General features: G+C 40.3%; 1 protein-coding gene across 2 annotated transcripts in view; it reads right to left on the bottom strand.

Moving 5' to 3' along the window:
- The window catches only part of Thsd7b (thrombospondin type 1 domain containing 7B), an 866,887-nt gene that overhangs the window by 479,302 nt on the left and 372,361 nt on the right, over positions 1 to 15,224 (bottom strand). For both annotated transcript variants that reach the window (XM_040738481.1, XM_040738480.1), the window contains exon 6: positions 2,128 to 2,283. In XM_040738481.1, the coding sequence (XP_040594415.1) occupies positions 2,128 to 2,283 (156 nt within the window). The remainder of the gene's footprint in view (positions 1 to 2,127; positions 2,284 to 15,224) is intronic.

A 15,224-nucleotide genomic window follows, 5' to 3' on the forward strand; every position in this document is an offset into this window, starting at 1 on the left:
ATGAAGATGGCTTCTCAAACTCAACACACTATGGAGAATGATGGAATGAGAAGACAGCAATTTGGAGAGTTGAAAAGTAGAAAGTTTGAAAGGAGAAGGTTGGGAGTCCCTGACATTGTTTGTACTGTTGAATGTCATTCTACAAGGCGATTCTGTATGAGTTAATAAATCTCTTTTTTTGGTAGGAAACAAACATGAACTGGGCTCATGTCACCTACATCTATTTGGTGTGTTGAGAACTATACATCTCTGAAAACAAAGGAGAGTGACTCTCCATGCAGTCAAATTTTATCTACATGCAAATCCCTGACCAGAGCAGCTGCAGCTTTGGCAAAGCTTGATGTCGTTAGTTTTCTAGGGAGTAACCTTAAAATCTGTCCAAGAACTAATGAAATTCTGGAGGACCGGTTCCAGGTTCTAAGTGCATGCAAGTCACTCTAAGGAGTCTCATGAACAGCTGTAGTAGAATGATGAGTTCTAATTAGCTTTGGAGCAGAATATGGAACTTTTCTGTGTCCATCAACTGAAGCCACATAAAGTATACTCAGGTTACATAATGCACTACTTTGTTTCACATTGTTATGAGCAAATGTCTGAGAGAAGCAACTTGCCAAAGGGAGGAAAGGTTTACTCTGGTTCACAGTTTCAGAGGAAACAGTCCAGTACATCAGGGAAAGTGTGGTGGCTGAAAAGACTCTCTATCTGTGGTAGCTGAACCTGGAGGTCTGCCTAGTTCATATCTTAGAAGACCAGGAAGTAGGAAGTAGAATGCAAAGTGTGGCAGATCTAAGTCCTCAAATATGTGTGTCCCCAGTTACTCATCTATCCAAGCTATTCCTCTCACCTCCAAGGTTCTACAAAACCCCGAATCAGTGCTCCCAACTGTGAAGTCAGTGTCTGAACACATGAACTTGTGAGAATATTCGTTTCATACAGGGGATTAGCTCAGCCTGCCAGGACTTGTTGAGACACTGATTTCTATACGTTGATGAAAAATAAAATCAAAGTTAGCATTCTCCTGTCCCAGATTCAATATTGCATTTCCTCTTCCCTTACAGTAAGACTCAGAACAATATAAATTCCCATAAGCCTGAACATGGGCATGTGTGTGCCTGGAGCAAGCCACAGATGACAATCATGGGAGATTCTAGTGGATATGTGGCATTGTTTTGCATAGACAGGAAGTATAAGGATCACTACACTCCACAGTTGGGCATGTGTTGTTTCTCTGCATGTAAAGATTTTAGCTGAGCAAACACAACCTACCATCTGGGAAGCCACCAAAGCTTATTTTTCTTCGTATTAATAAAGGGAATGTGTGTTTTTAGCACAATATTCAAGGAGAAAGACACTCATGGAAACTAAAAGGTCAGTGAAGGATGACAAGATGCCTCTGGACTTTTGGGGGTGGGGTGGATATTTTAAGTACAAAAATGGGGAAAACAGGATTGCAAAGGCTAACTAAATAAAAAAATGAAGATATTACTTTAAGCCTGAGGAAAATAAACATTAACCAACCCAACACACACACACACACACACACACACAGTATAAAGTATAATTTATTAAAATATAAAACCAAATGCTAGAAATCTAAAAATAAAGCAATAACAAAAATGGTTAATCATGTCTAAGTACTTCAGTGTAACCATCACTTATATGAAAAAGTAAGTTAGGTTTTCAGATTTTTATTTAAGAAAGTATCTCATGTAGCCCAGGCTAACCTCAAATTCACTATGTAGTCAAGAATGACCTTGACATTCTGATCCTCCTGCCTTTACTACCCCAATTAAAAGAATGTACCAGATAGCCTTGATTGATGTGGTACAGCAAATTTAATCCAGGGCTTTGTGCATGCTAGGCTAGCATCTACCAACTAGGTTGTGTCAGTAGGACCAAGATTACTTTCAACTGAGTAACAGTCACTTATTTAGCCAAGAGTTTAATATGAAAGTCAATGAAGGTCAGATTCTGTGCTACACAGAAACGTCCTTAGCTGCCTCCCTAATAAGTAAATGCTGCCAAGCCTGAGCCAGTTGTCTAAATACAAACAAATGCTGTCTTAAGCTGGCTTAGTCAGCCGCAGAATAGATGTGTACATTGGAAGTGAATGAAGTACACACTCACCTTTCTTCCCCTGAGGATCATGGCAGTTTTCATGAACACATGGGCCCCAAGATGACCAGGAAGATACAATGCAGGCCGTCGAGCAAGGCACATTGCAGAGCTGGGAGGTTGAGGGGGCAGGTCCCAAACATAATGTACTTTCCACAGGCCTAGAAACTAAAGGACAAAAACATAAATGCCTATGTCACATTCTTTGGATGTTTTTTTTTAAATCATATTCTTATCAGGCTTATGATTCTAAAGAGTATAGGCAATCAAGACAAACATTTTATAATATGAATGTTTAGTCTCCATCATTAGCCTTTGGGGTGAATAAAGACAAAGACAGAGACAGAGGGCACGCACTTAAGACTCCTGCATTGCAAAGCACACCCAGGGAATTCAAGAGAGCAGAGGAAATATCACAGACACAAATTATCCAGAGGTATGATTTAAAACAGAATTAAATGGCTTGGTGAAGTTTCAGGAAGAGTCTGTCTTAACAATATAAATGACTGGGTCACTGTGAAAAAGCATCAGAATGGAACCCCTAAGGTGCAGTGTTTAGCATAACCAATCTAGTGCTGTGGCTCCCTGGAGGAGTGGAGCTGGCAAAGACAGAAGAAAAATGGTTCTTCGAATAAGAAGAAAAATTGGACCCTGACTGCAGTTCTGGCTTGAGAAAGCAGTTTCCTAACTGGGTTACCCAGATGTTCAGGGATCCAAGGGAGAAGAGCTTCCAGGTGTGAAGATCGGGACCTGAGCTGGGTCCCCTCTGGGTGCAGTCACTATCTGTCCTTCAATAGTGTTCACTGCCCTCTGCCTACAGATTCTCAGTACCACAATATCACAAGAAGCAGAGGAAACCACATGTTCCTGACCTTTGTGTAAATTTAACAATGGAGACAGGAGTCCCTGAAAATCACATAAAGACAAGTATCTGGGTCTATTGCAGCAGTATTTACTATAGATGAATTGTAGAGTTGACCCATACTATATGTCCATCAACAGAAGTGGTGAAGTGGGGATTTTAAGGGAAGTGGATTAGAATGCTGATCCTAGGAAAGGTGGACAGGGAATAGTGGAACATGGAGGGATTGGTGAGGTGGGAGTGGTGGGAAGGGCAGGGTAGAGGACGGAGTATAGGAAAGGAAAACTTATATTAAAGTCATTTGAAAATGCCATATGGGGACCTACTACTGGAGAAATATCTGAAAATATATACATATTCATAGTTAAAAAGGGTCCAGTAAACCATCCCAAATATTAAAGACTGTTGCCATCGCTCGTGCTTACCCTCCAGAATGTGGTGGGAAGACCTATCAATGAAGACACCACATACTTAGTTATGGGGTATGGATAAATCAGGCTGATATCAACCTGCAAGCTGCATCCCTACTGGCTAGGTTTCATGGTGGTGGAAGGTACTGGGCACACCACCAGGGGAGCAATGTTGTCGTCAGTGTACCCAGTGTGAGCCATGTGAGCCACATTAAACATAATAAGATATACAAGCAAGGAGGCTGTATTTGGAAAGAGAAAAATGTCTAGCAGATGGGAGGGGGGCAAATGTAATCCTAGCCTATGAGAAGCATGCATGCAGGCCTCATAATAAAATGTGTTTTTCAGTACCATGAACATGTACTAATTCTTAAAATACACATCAAAAAGAACATCCAAATATAAAGTTGTTTACTTTTCCTGCGAAGAGTTGCCTCGAACTGAGAAAGTTTTGAGAGATTCCAAATTTTGTGAGCAGTAGCTTCAGTTCAGGAAGCTTCTGACTGTCTTGTACTGTCTTGTAAATATTTCCTATATGTCATTTTGATCCAGTTGAACAGATTGAAAATGCCTCAAAGGTGGGAAGTGCATGAGGGGATTGGGTGGTAAGTCATACCACCTCATTTGTTTCCTTGATCTCTGGGTATGGAAGAATCAGATGTAGTGAAGGTTGCAATCCGTCACAACTCTGAACAGAGGAGCTTTGAATCAGAACCCAATAGCTACAAAAGAGAAAATAAATACTGTCGCTGAAAAAGACACAGGCTTGTGAGTTGGGGTGGGGGTTCTGATGAGCAAAGTCACAGGCCGAATCGCTTGTGAGAAAGAATGAAAGAATTATGAAAATAATCACCAATGTTTTATTTGAAATGAAGTATTTAAAAGTTTATCAAATTGATTTACTTTGACTAAAAATGAAAGTCAAGAGCAAAGTTAGATTGCCAATGTGACCATGAAAATATGCATGCCATGGAGTGGGGACAGGGAAAAGAGGAGAGAGCAGATATTGGGGGAGTTAGTGAATCTGTCCAGGGATATTGATGAGAAGTGATAAATGAAGATCATACTACAATTGTCAGTAGGATATGAACCAAATTAGAGATGGAGCTCTGTGATGGCTGAATTTAGAGTAAGGCAAGCTACACAGATATACATCCACTGAGTAAATGACTCAACCATTCTAAGCTACCAATTCACCATTTAAACCAGCCACACTTGGGTACTGTCTGTGTTCAAGGAATTCTCTATCAACAAGATTAAGTCTGGCAACAGATTAACAGACAGTAGTAGGAGAGGCATCGGAGTATCCCATAAATAAACAATAAAGTAGGATATCTTAATGTGGAAGTGTGCCTGGCTCCCATCCTATGTGTGTTGGCATTTATTCCCACAAGCAGAAAAAGCAACTCCTGCAACAGATCAGAAGGAAGTAGGTGTGGCAGCTGATTAGTCTAATCCTTTACTAAGCATTGATAATGCATGCCAAGCATGGGTTATAACATCAAACAGTTAATGACGCATTTACTCTGGATAGCTTCTCTTTGAGGTACGTGTTCTTAATACCCCGAGTTTTAAAATAAAAGAATTACACTGTAGGAATGTTAGCACACAGACTGGAGAGAGAGAGCTTAAAGAGCAGAATTCTGTTTCCAGAACTCACTTGGCTGGCATATAATCCCCTATATCTGTAATTCCAAGTAATCTGGCACCTTATACTGGCTGCTGTGGGCATTGTACTCACATGTACATATGCCACACAGGCACACAGAGACATAATTAAAAATAATAAAAATCACTCTAAAACAATCTTAGCTCATTTGCCCACAGGCCTAGCTAGGGAATGGTAGAGGCAAAATCCGGAACCAGGCATTCTGGCTTCTAAATTTATTCTGTGAACTACTTCATTGGGTGATGTTTTTACTTGAAATTCCTTATTTATGTTTAAGATGCCTTTTGAGTAGCCATGGACTGACCATGTTCTCCCCCACGGCTTGCCTATTGTCCTGAAGAATAGCTAATGAACGGGTTAGAAATTCAGCATCATGATAGAAGAGAAGAACTGGCCAAAAAATCCTGGGCTGTATCCAGTGGCCTCAACAAGGTATCCTTGAATGCCATGCCATGTGCCCCAGAGTATAAAACCTGGAGAGGCCACTTTCAGGTGAGGCACGCAGAGCTGAGTACACAAGTGTGTGCTTTTTGTACCTTGGAAGACTGGGTCAGGACAAGTTAGACTTTATTTGATTTTTTGCCACCTGCCAGTAAGGAACAAATCTGCTTCTTGAAGCAGGTTGTCTGCGAGTGAGTTTTGTACATCTGTATATATGTACTTCCGTATCTCTTTATGTCTGTATATTGACTCAGAAAATTTAATAATCAGTACGCAGTGACCCACATCACACATAGTGTTACACTATGTTCTTGATGGAGGACTGACAATGAGTAGCCAAACAGGTCAAGACCTTTGCCATAGAAACACATTCCACTGGGGTTGATTCCAAACTTCACAGGTATCTAGGAGCCCCCAGCAGGAAGTCAAGGCTGTGGATTTGCCCTCCTTCTAGTGTCATGTCGCTCTCGTTTCCATACCATCCTGATGAAGCACCAGGTGCCAGTGCCAAGAAGGCCCCAAGCAACTCAGGACTAAAGCAATCAGTGGTATGCTGTCATATCTCTGTATCTGATGTCTGGCAAATTAGCCAACACTACTCAATCCACCAGCAAAGTATCTACCAGGCACATGGTGAAATCCTGATAAATCTCATGTGAAGCTCCCAGAATGTCTGGCGGGAAAAGCTCTTAGGCCGAAGTGCAGTTAGAAAGAGGCAGGGGAACATGACCTGAAACTGAATCTGCCAGGACACTACATCCGCACTTAAAATAAACTTGTTTCGTTTTAAAGAGAAGTTGAGGAGAGGCAAGTGGTTAAAGGTTAAGTTCCCTAAAATCCTCTTCCATAAATACTGTCAATTAGTAGACTGTTAGACTATGCAAGTAATATACGATATGAAAGTAGAGATAGCCACTATTGCCTGGCAAAGAGCAGGAAATAATTTCCTTGGGGACTCTGGATTGACATATTAGAAACTCAGGGATAGGGTGAAGACATTTGTCAAAGCACTCATTTTTCTTCAACACCTGCTGCTTTGATGGACAGTGGATCTTAATCCATATCAATAAATTCTCCCAGCCATGGTGTCATGTCTAAGATGCTTCACTTAGGCACTGAATCGATGTGTCTGGGTCAACTTAGTTCTTTCATGACCCCAAGTCACACCCCAGGACACATTTGCTCCAGAAATAAATCATGAATACACCACAAAGCGCACTTAGCAGCTTCAGAACCCTGGAAAAGGGTGAACATAGGATACCTCTGCACCTATCGACTGTTAGCCCTAGATGTCAGCTTCAGGGCTAACTGAGTTTAATTAATCAATTTGACTGAAAAAAACTAAACTCCAAAGGCTCAGGAGGTTTATGATTTTATTCTCAAATCCAGAGGATAGCAAGACCTGAGCTTTAGGGTAGGAAGAAAACAAACTTCCGTCTGTCTTTTTTGTTTTTCTCTCTCTGTAAAGATAAAGGCAGGAGTCAAGACAGCTGTGGCGCTTTGTACCAGGATAGCCTCTGTATGAGCCACAGTAGCCAGAGACATGGCAGGTACAAGGAACCCATGAATGCTCCCAATTCCAACAGCCCCTTAAACTAGACCCAAATCCTTCTTCATATCGCTACCTTAGAATACTGGAAAGGAGATAGTGGATCCCAAATTCACTCTGTCCCAGAAGACTATTTCCTTTTAGTCCTTACTCATGAGTATGGATATTCTGATTATAGTATTCTAGGGAGTGAGTGGGGTAGAGATATTTCTTGCGGGAGCTGGGTGATGTGTAGTTCATACATTACTGAGCCTTCATTTATCTTGGGTCAAACTCCAGCTAGAGTGCTTGAAGTGAGAATTGCTGTTTTCCTGGCCAATACATTCTTTCCTCTGAAATGACTATTAGCTAACTCTGTCATCTCAAATACAATGAATCCCTGGTCAGTGAAAACCTTTATTTCTGCCCTGTCCTCCAGCTGGCCTTCAATACGTTCACCTGGAAGCTTTCTTCCACCCAGGCTCTTACACCTGCTGGACTGAAGGTGCTATCAGGCAGTCTCATAGGTTGCTTGGGCTCTGTAGACAACAGCTTCAGTTCTCTCAGAGAGCTCTAAGGATCCCCAAATATTAAAATAGCCAGAACTTTTAATCAGGATACAGCCTGATCTCTATGTACCAGAGTCATTCCCAATGCTGAGGAATACATTACTGTATTTTAAGTGATTGCTCATATTCGGTAGCAATTAATATTTTGAATATTCTGGTACCTAACCTGGAATTTTTCATTTGCAGTAAGAAATGATTAAATTGACCTGCCCTACAAGAAATGTTGAAGTTTGCAACTAATGATTGCAAAGTTTCCTTAAATGATGAATAACTGAATGAATGGAATGCTAATTAACAAAGGGCAAAATATGCTGGTTGGTGATATACTCTGTTATAAAATGTGCACTGTCCCCAATTCTAGAAAGGAATAAAGTTCATTGTTTTCCTTAAGGGAAAGGTGATTTCAGATGAGTACACAAATTTAAAAGCAATGTAATACACACACACACACACACACACACACACACACACACGGACAAAACTTCCTGTTGCAGTTGGTCATGCAACTACCACATTGGTAATTATACTACTAATTATAATATATATATAGAATGATGAACACATTTACAATTTATTCTTTAAAATTAAATCTGGTTAGATTCCAAACTGATTTGAATTAACCAAACAGCATGATGCCTTCCATCCCAACACTCTGCAGGATTTAATCTGTTTGTATTTTTAACCCTTCTAACAGAAATTAAAATGAAATTGGCCAATATTATTTTTCTAATTGTAATTAATATCTCTGCAGCCCCTTTAGTTTATAAACAGTGAGTCATTTGCCTAAGAGGAAGACGTTATCATCACAGCTAATGGATATTTCTTTTTCAATATACCTATTATTAGATGAAAAAATCAAGACATTCTTTCAGAATTCACAAAGCAGCCAATGTAATCTGTCAGGGCATAATGAAGTGCACATTATCTTCAGGACAAAGAGAAGCATCTGGGGAATTAATCACTACAATTTTTATTTCTCCAGACTAGAAATGGAAGCCAAAGGCATTTCTTAGGACACCATGAAGCTTATATTATTTTGCCTTCTTTCCACATGATCCTCATATAAATTAAACCCTCAAACTTCAGTTGATTTTATGCAAAATATTTGATTTTATGAATATCATCAACCTCCACAAAGAGCTTAGACAGACACGTTACATCCATTCCAATCTTCCAAGCCTGACACACACACAGTAAACCCCAAAGGAAATTTTGACTCAAGGATGTGGGAAGCCCTCATTGCCTGGGCTCTCCAAAAAGCAGCCACAACAGAAACAGCAATTGCTCAAATTTAATTCAAAACTAATGAAAGAGCCTACTTATGTAAAAATGCTACTTTCTAAATGATTTTTGAGAAACAATATTGCCTCTGACATATCCATTTAGGGAGTACACTGACTTGGCAGAAACTCAATCCACTTTCTGCTGAAATAAAAGGCCTCTTCTACAGACTGAGGGAGTCAAATGGATGAAGGCTAAAGATAAATAATAGCACAGTTTTAAGCATGAGGTTCTTTTCCTACTAGAAGCCGCATGAATTATTTCAGTTACCTTTTGCCACTGGGATTTGCAAAATAATGTATTATTCTTTTAACTTGGTAGACAGAAGAAAAGCAAATCTATCTTCCAGCACTTACAGTCAGCTTTAAGAATTAAATTGCATCTCATCCCGTTACACCTAATGAAGCTTAATTTTAGCCATATTGTGACTCTCTTGGCAAAGTACTATGCAATACAATTTGGCAGGAGAATGTGTGTATATACAGCAGATTTGCTATCTAAAAAAATAATTCCTGCAATTAGAAGTAATTATGTGAGATTTGGACACACGTCAAAAAGTTTCCAAATTTAATTCATTTAATTTAATCAATTAGAAAATGCCCATCCATGGATACATTTTCTATTGCTGTAGAATAGCCACACTGTAGATAAGAAAATGGAACAGCAATGTTTAAAATAAAAATGGCGTCTAAATACAGATTTACAGAGCCATCGGCAGCCAATAATTATGTGCTTAAAGAAGTATAGGAGCGAGGCATGCTGTGTTTATTGTTTTATGGTCTCACTTCTGAGCTCATTTTGAGATTTTTTTGTTTGTTTGTTTTGTGGACATTTGGCTAAAAGCTAAAGGAAGAATGAAGGGAGAATTAGAGAAAAGAACCAACCTAACCTTTTATTACTCTTTACAAAATTAAAACCATTACTGCTGAGAGAAAAAACCCTGGGGAGATTTAGGGGGTGAGAGAGTGACCAGACAAAGAGAGAAAGTAGCAGGGGTAGGAAGATATGGGAAAGAACAGAGTTTGCAGGGAGCTCAAAAGCAGAAACACCCTCTGTCCAGAAAGCATGACTTCTAAGGGGGTTTTAGTCTCAGAGTCTCCTGGTCTTTAGCACTGTGAAAGATAGAATTCATTGTCTATAGAAACCATGACAGGAGCTGAATGTGAGTAAGTCTTCCCTAACTGCCTGTGTAAGTTACTGATGCTAGTATTACTGGCTAACACACACCAGTGATGCTCTTGGTGTCAGTCATAGAGCAGCATACTTGAATCCAAGTCAGCCTTCAAAATGTTTTAATTCTATTTTTTACATTACCTTCCATTTTTAACTTGAGAATTATAATAAATTCAAACAGATTTTTAAAAATTATTTATTTCATGTGTGTGGGTGTTTTGCCTGCACGAGGGGTGTGTATCACATGCATACCCAGTACCCCAGAATTCAGAAGATCCAGATGGTTAATAGCTACCATGTGGGTGCTGGAATTGAATCTGGATGTTCTTCAAAAACAATAAATGCTCTTAACCACTGAGTCATCTCTCCAGTCCTCAAGTCCACCTTTAAATACCAAATGCCCTTGAGAGGAAGGTCAATCATCCTGTAGTTGAAAGTGACAAGTGTGATGTGAGAAACTCAGGTCTCATGCTCTTAAAATCTGTATTGTAACATCACATTTTGCTATGACTTTGTGTTGGAAAAAGATCTGCCATTATATTAATAATTAGGAGGTAAAATGAACATTGCTGTCATTTCAGAAGAAAATTGCACTGAGATAAAACCTACAGAAAAAGTAACTTTAAAAACACTACCAGCAACATTTGCCACCTTGAACTCATAGCAGCTGTGGTCATCTGCCCTGGGCCTCCATAAGGCTGGCCCAGTCAACAAGTGCTGTGGATGGAGGATGGGCTCAAGGGAGCTTGCTCCTCTGTGCTGATCCAGAAGATTCTGGCAAGAGGGAAGTCGTTGTCCTCAGCTGTACACACACCAGTGAGCTCACTGGGCTGCAAAGGATATCCAAGTCCATGGTGACATAGATGTCCCCAGTTAAACTTAGTGTGTTTAAAATCAAAATGACAAGAACAGGAGAAAGAAATGTTTAGGGAGAAGAGGGACTTGACATGGATAGGATTGAGATCAGAAAGGCTGAAAGTGTAAGAATGCATCCTATGCATGAATGAAATCATCAAAGAACACGTTTAACTAATGAAAACTGTCACAGGTAAGGAGGAAATAGCAGAAAGTGTTACAGGGAGAAGGAGGAGCTGTGTAGTCACTCCTGTGGTGACGATAGAAGGCCCCTATGATTGGTTTTAAGAGCTTTAATAATAGGTAGTAAATGGAAACGGCTTATGTGATTGTTTTAATTTTCCACCTTATTTAGGTACTTCCTAAGGATGTACACACACCATCTACTGTACTCCTTTCTGTCCTTTTAACAACAGTGAGACACTTGGAAACTGGGGGAAGGTAGGGTCCAAAGCTCACCTTTCAGCAGGTACGAAATACTGCAAGATACTTCTCCTCATCAGCTGAGAAAGAACAAAGATAGGGATAAGATGTCTCTAAAGCCAATAAGCAAGTACTGGAAAGAGGAGTGTTCAGGAGAATACAAAAGCATTGTGGAGATAAGGAAGCCGGAGCAGGTGGTGCTTAGAAACAGGTGTTTCTGTGGAAAACAGGAAGTAGAGTGGTCCCTGGGTTTTAGGACTCCTCACCGAATCCCTGGGAGCCAGCGTGGGAGGATCAGGCACCACAGCCCTTCGTTTGTGCTGACACAAAATGTGGCTTCCTAAGAATAACAAGAAGTAGCTCTGAAATGCCACAGACCTCTGAGAACCCAGCTGCAAAGTGTGGTGAGGACAGCTCCTTCTAAGGGAGATCAGTTCCCATGTGCAATGATCATTTTGGACTCTCTAGAAAGAACTATATGTCTCTAAAATAAATCACATACTCTCCTACTTTTAACAGAAGGGAAAAGGAAGGCCTTGCTGTACTCCATGTCCTTGTTAGCATGTGCTACTTAAAATTTGCAAATCGTTTTAGACTGAACAAGTTAATTCAGCTTCAAAGGAGGGCCCTGAGAGTCACGGAAGGGGACAGGAATGAGGCTGTGCATAACAATTTAAAAATGCAGAGTAGTTCATTCACTTGAATAAAGGAATAGGTTTTTTTAACCCAAGCCATCTGTAATTTGTCTAAGCATTATATGCACAAACCCCTGCATTACAAAACTTCTACCAACTCTTTCATTACACATCTTGCTCTACCTTAGGGCCAGAATGCCTCCAGTGCAATCCAATAGACCCAGCACTGGGACTGAACTGGGACCAAGATTTCAGGGAGAACAATAAAGATTTGTACACCTTGAAAATTCTTATGATTAGCAGGCTGAAAAGTGAACTCTCTGAATAATGTATAGACTGTAATTTTTAAAAATCCAATTGGCAATACTTTAATTAAAGACCCATTAAATGATGTGGCTGTTGCTACTGGTGTGAGCTAGATAGATCTCTTACCAACAAACCTAATAAAATAACCAACTTTGCCTACCCAGTGCCTCTCCCCTCTGATTATCTCCTCCCTAAGGAACATTTGTAAGCTTCCTTTCCTTCATCATCTTCTCCTTCCTTACAGCTTTTAACAATACAACTATTCTTTTTTTATGTTTAAATTTAGATTAGAAACATGGTTGGTTCACAAGTCAGTTCCAGGTCCCTCTCCATTTCCCTCTCCTCCTCCCATGCCCTCCCCCCAACCCCCCCATTATCCCCTCATTTCTCCAGGGAGGGTGAGGCCCTCCATGGGGGTGTCCATAGTCTGTCATTCATCCAGGGCAGGGCCTAGACCCTCCCCACAAGAGTTCAGGGTGAGAGTTCATCTCACATTGTTGAATGGGAGTCCAAAGTCCATGTGTATACTCGGGATGTATACTGATCTACTGCCAAAGGCTCAATAGATTACCTAGGCCTCCTCACTGACACCCCTATTCAGGAGGTCTTGATCAGTTCCATGTTGGATTCCCAGGCTGATGCCTGGGATTCAAGAGTTAACCCTTGTCAGGTCAGCTGTTTCTGGGTTATACCAGCCCAGTCTTAACTCCTTTGGTCATCAGTCCTCCCTCTCTGTTACTGGCTTTCTTGAGTTCAGCTCAGTACTTAACCAAGGGAGTCTGCCTCTTCTTCCATCAGTCACTGAATGAAGTTTCTGTTTCCCAGACTCTCTGGCCATAGGATTGTAGGCTGGCACTCCCCAGATCTATGTCTAAAATCCATATATGAGAGAGTACATGCCATGTTTTTCTTTTTGTGACTGTGTTACCTCAATCAGGATGGTTTCTTCCAGTGTCATCCATTTGCCTGCAAATCTCAGGATTCCATTGTTTTTTTCTGCTGAATAGTACTCCATTGTGTAAATGTACCACATTTTCTCTATCCACTCTTCGGTTGAGGGGCATCTAGGTTGCTTCCAAGTTCTGGCTATTACAAATAGTACTGCTATGAACATAGTGGAACAGACATCCTTGTTGTATGAATGGGCATCTTTTGGATATATGCCTAAGAGTGGAGTTGCTGGGTCTTGTGGTAGCTTTATTCCCATTTTTCTGAGGAATCTCCATACTGATTTCCAAAGTGGCTGAACCAGTTGGCACTCCCACCAGCAATGGAGGAGTGTCCCCCTTTCACCACATCCTCTCCAGCGTTGGTGTTTTTGATTTTAGCCATTCTGACAGGAGTGCGATGGTATCTCAGAGTTGTTTTGATTTGCATTTCCCGGATGGCTAAGGATGTTGAGCACTTTCTCAAGTGCCTCTCAGCCATTTTAGACTCCTCTATTGAAAATTCTCTATTTAGTTCTGAAGCCCAGTTTTTAATTGGATTCTTTGGTGTTTTGGAGACTTGCTTCTTGAATTCTTTGTAAATTTTGGAGATCAAACCTCTGTCAGATGTGGGGTTAGTGAATATTTTTTCCCATTCTGTGGGCTGCCTTTTTGTCTTGCTGACTGTGTCCTTTGCCTTACAGAAGCTTCTCAGTTTCAGGAGGTCCCATTTATTAATTTTTGATCTCACTGTCTGTGCTACTGGTATTATGTTCAGGAAGCTGTCTCCTGTACCAATTAGTGCAAGGGTACCACCCACTTTCTCTTCTAAGAGGTTCAGTGTGTCTGGATTTATGTTGAGGTCTTTGATCCATTTGGATTTAAGTTTTGTGCATGGCGATAAACATGGATCAATCCACATTCTTCTACATGCCAGCCTCCAGTTATGCCAGCACCATTTGTTGAAGATGCTTTCTTTATTCCATTGTATATTTTTAGCTTCTTTGTCAAAGATCAGATGTTCATATGTGTGTGGGTTAATATCAGGGTTTTCAATTCGATTCCATTTGTCTACCTGTCTATTTTTGTGCCAATACCAAGCTGTTTTCAGGACTATAGCTCTATAATAGAGCTTGAAGTCAGGGGTGGTGATGCCTCCAGTCGTTGCCTTGTTGAACAGGGTTGTTTTGGCTATCCAGTGTCTTTTGTTTTTCCATACAAAATTGATAATTTTTCTTTCAAGATCTGTGAAGAATTGTGCTGGGATTTTAATGGGGATTGTATTGAATCTGTAGATTGCTTTTGGCAGGATTGCCATTTTTACAACATTGATCCTACCTATCCAAGAGCATGGGAGATCTTTTCATTTTCTGAGGGCTTCTTTAATTTCTTTCTTTAAAGATTCAAAGTTCTTATGATACAGGTCTTTCACTTGTTTGGTTAGTGTTACCCCAAGGTATTTAATGTCAATACAACTATTCTTAGAATAGCTGGATTATGTAATGTATATTTGTGTCTTAAGAAGAAAATCAAAAGATCTCATTTCACTATTGTTTCTCCTTGGGTGTGATGTCCACACCACCCCATGGACCATACAGAATGAAATAGTCTGAACAGTTCATATGCTATGCAATCCATGTGAAGAACCTGAATTAATAATTAATCAAGGTTTTGTGAGTTAACTGCTCTGGGTAATAATAACTCTAATTTTCAATAGAAACTGAAATGGTGAAAGATCCACCTATGGTTCTATAATTTGCATATGACAGAGATATGCCAGGAACCCAAACTGTATGACTTCAGTTTTTCTTCTTGGTCGACAAGTGAGTGGTCTTCCTGTGAAAGGTCAGTAGTATCTGGGTAACTTGCATGTCTTCCTGTCCCCAGCCTGAAATGATCATCTGCACTGTTTTCCATGTGAATTTGGTTTGGGTGAGGCTTCCACCAGAGTAAAGAGAGAGCAATGGTCAAGACATTTTTCTCAAAATCCAGGAGTATGTGGGGAATAAGGATAGTAAATAAGGATAGTAA

The sequence above is a fragment of the Mesocricetus auratus genome, unplaced genomic scaffold (genome assembly GCF_017639785.1).
Source record: "Mesocricetus auratus isolate SY011 unplaced genomic scaffold, BCM_Maur_2.0 Super-Scaffold_100676, whole genome shotgun sequence".
Taxonomy (NCBI): domain Eukaryota; kingdom Metazoa; phylum Chordata; class Mammalia; order Rodentia; family Cricetidae; genus Mesocricetus; species Mesocricetus auratus.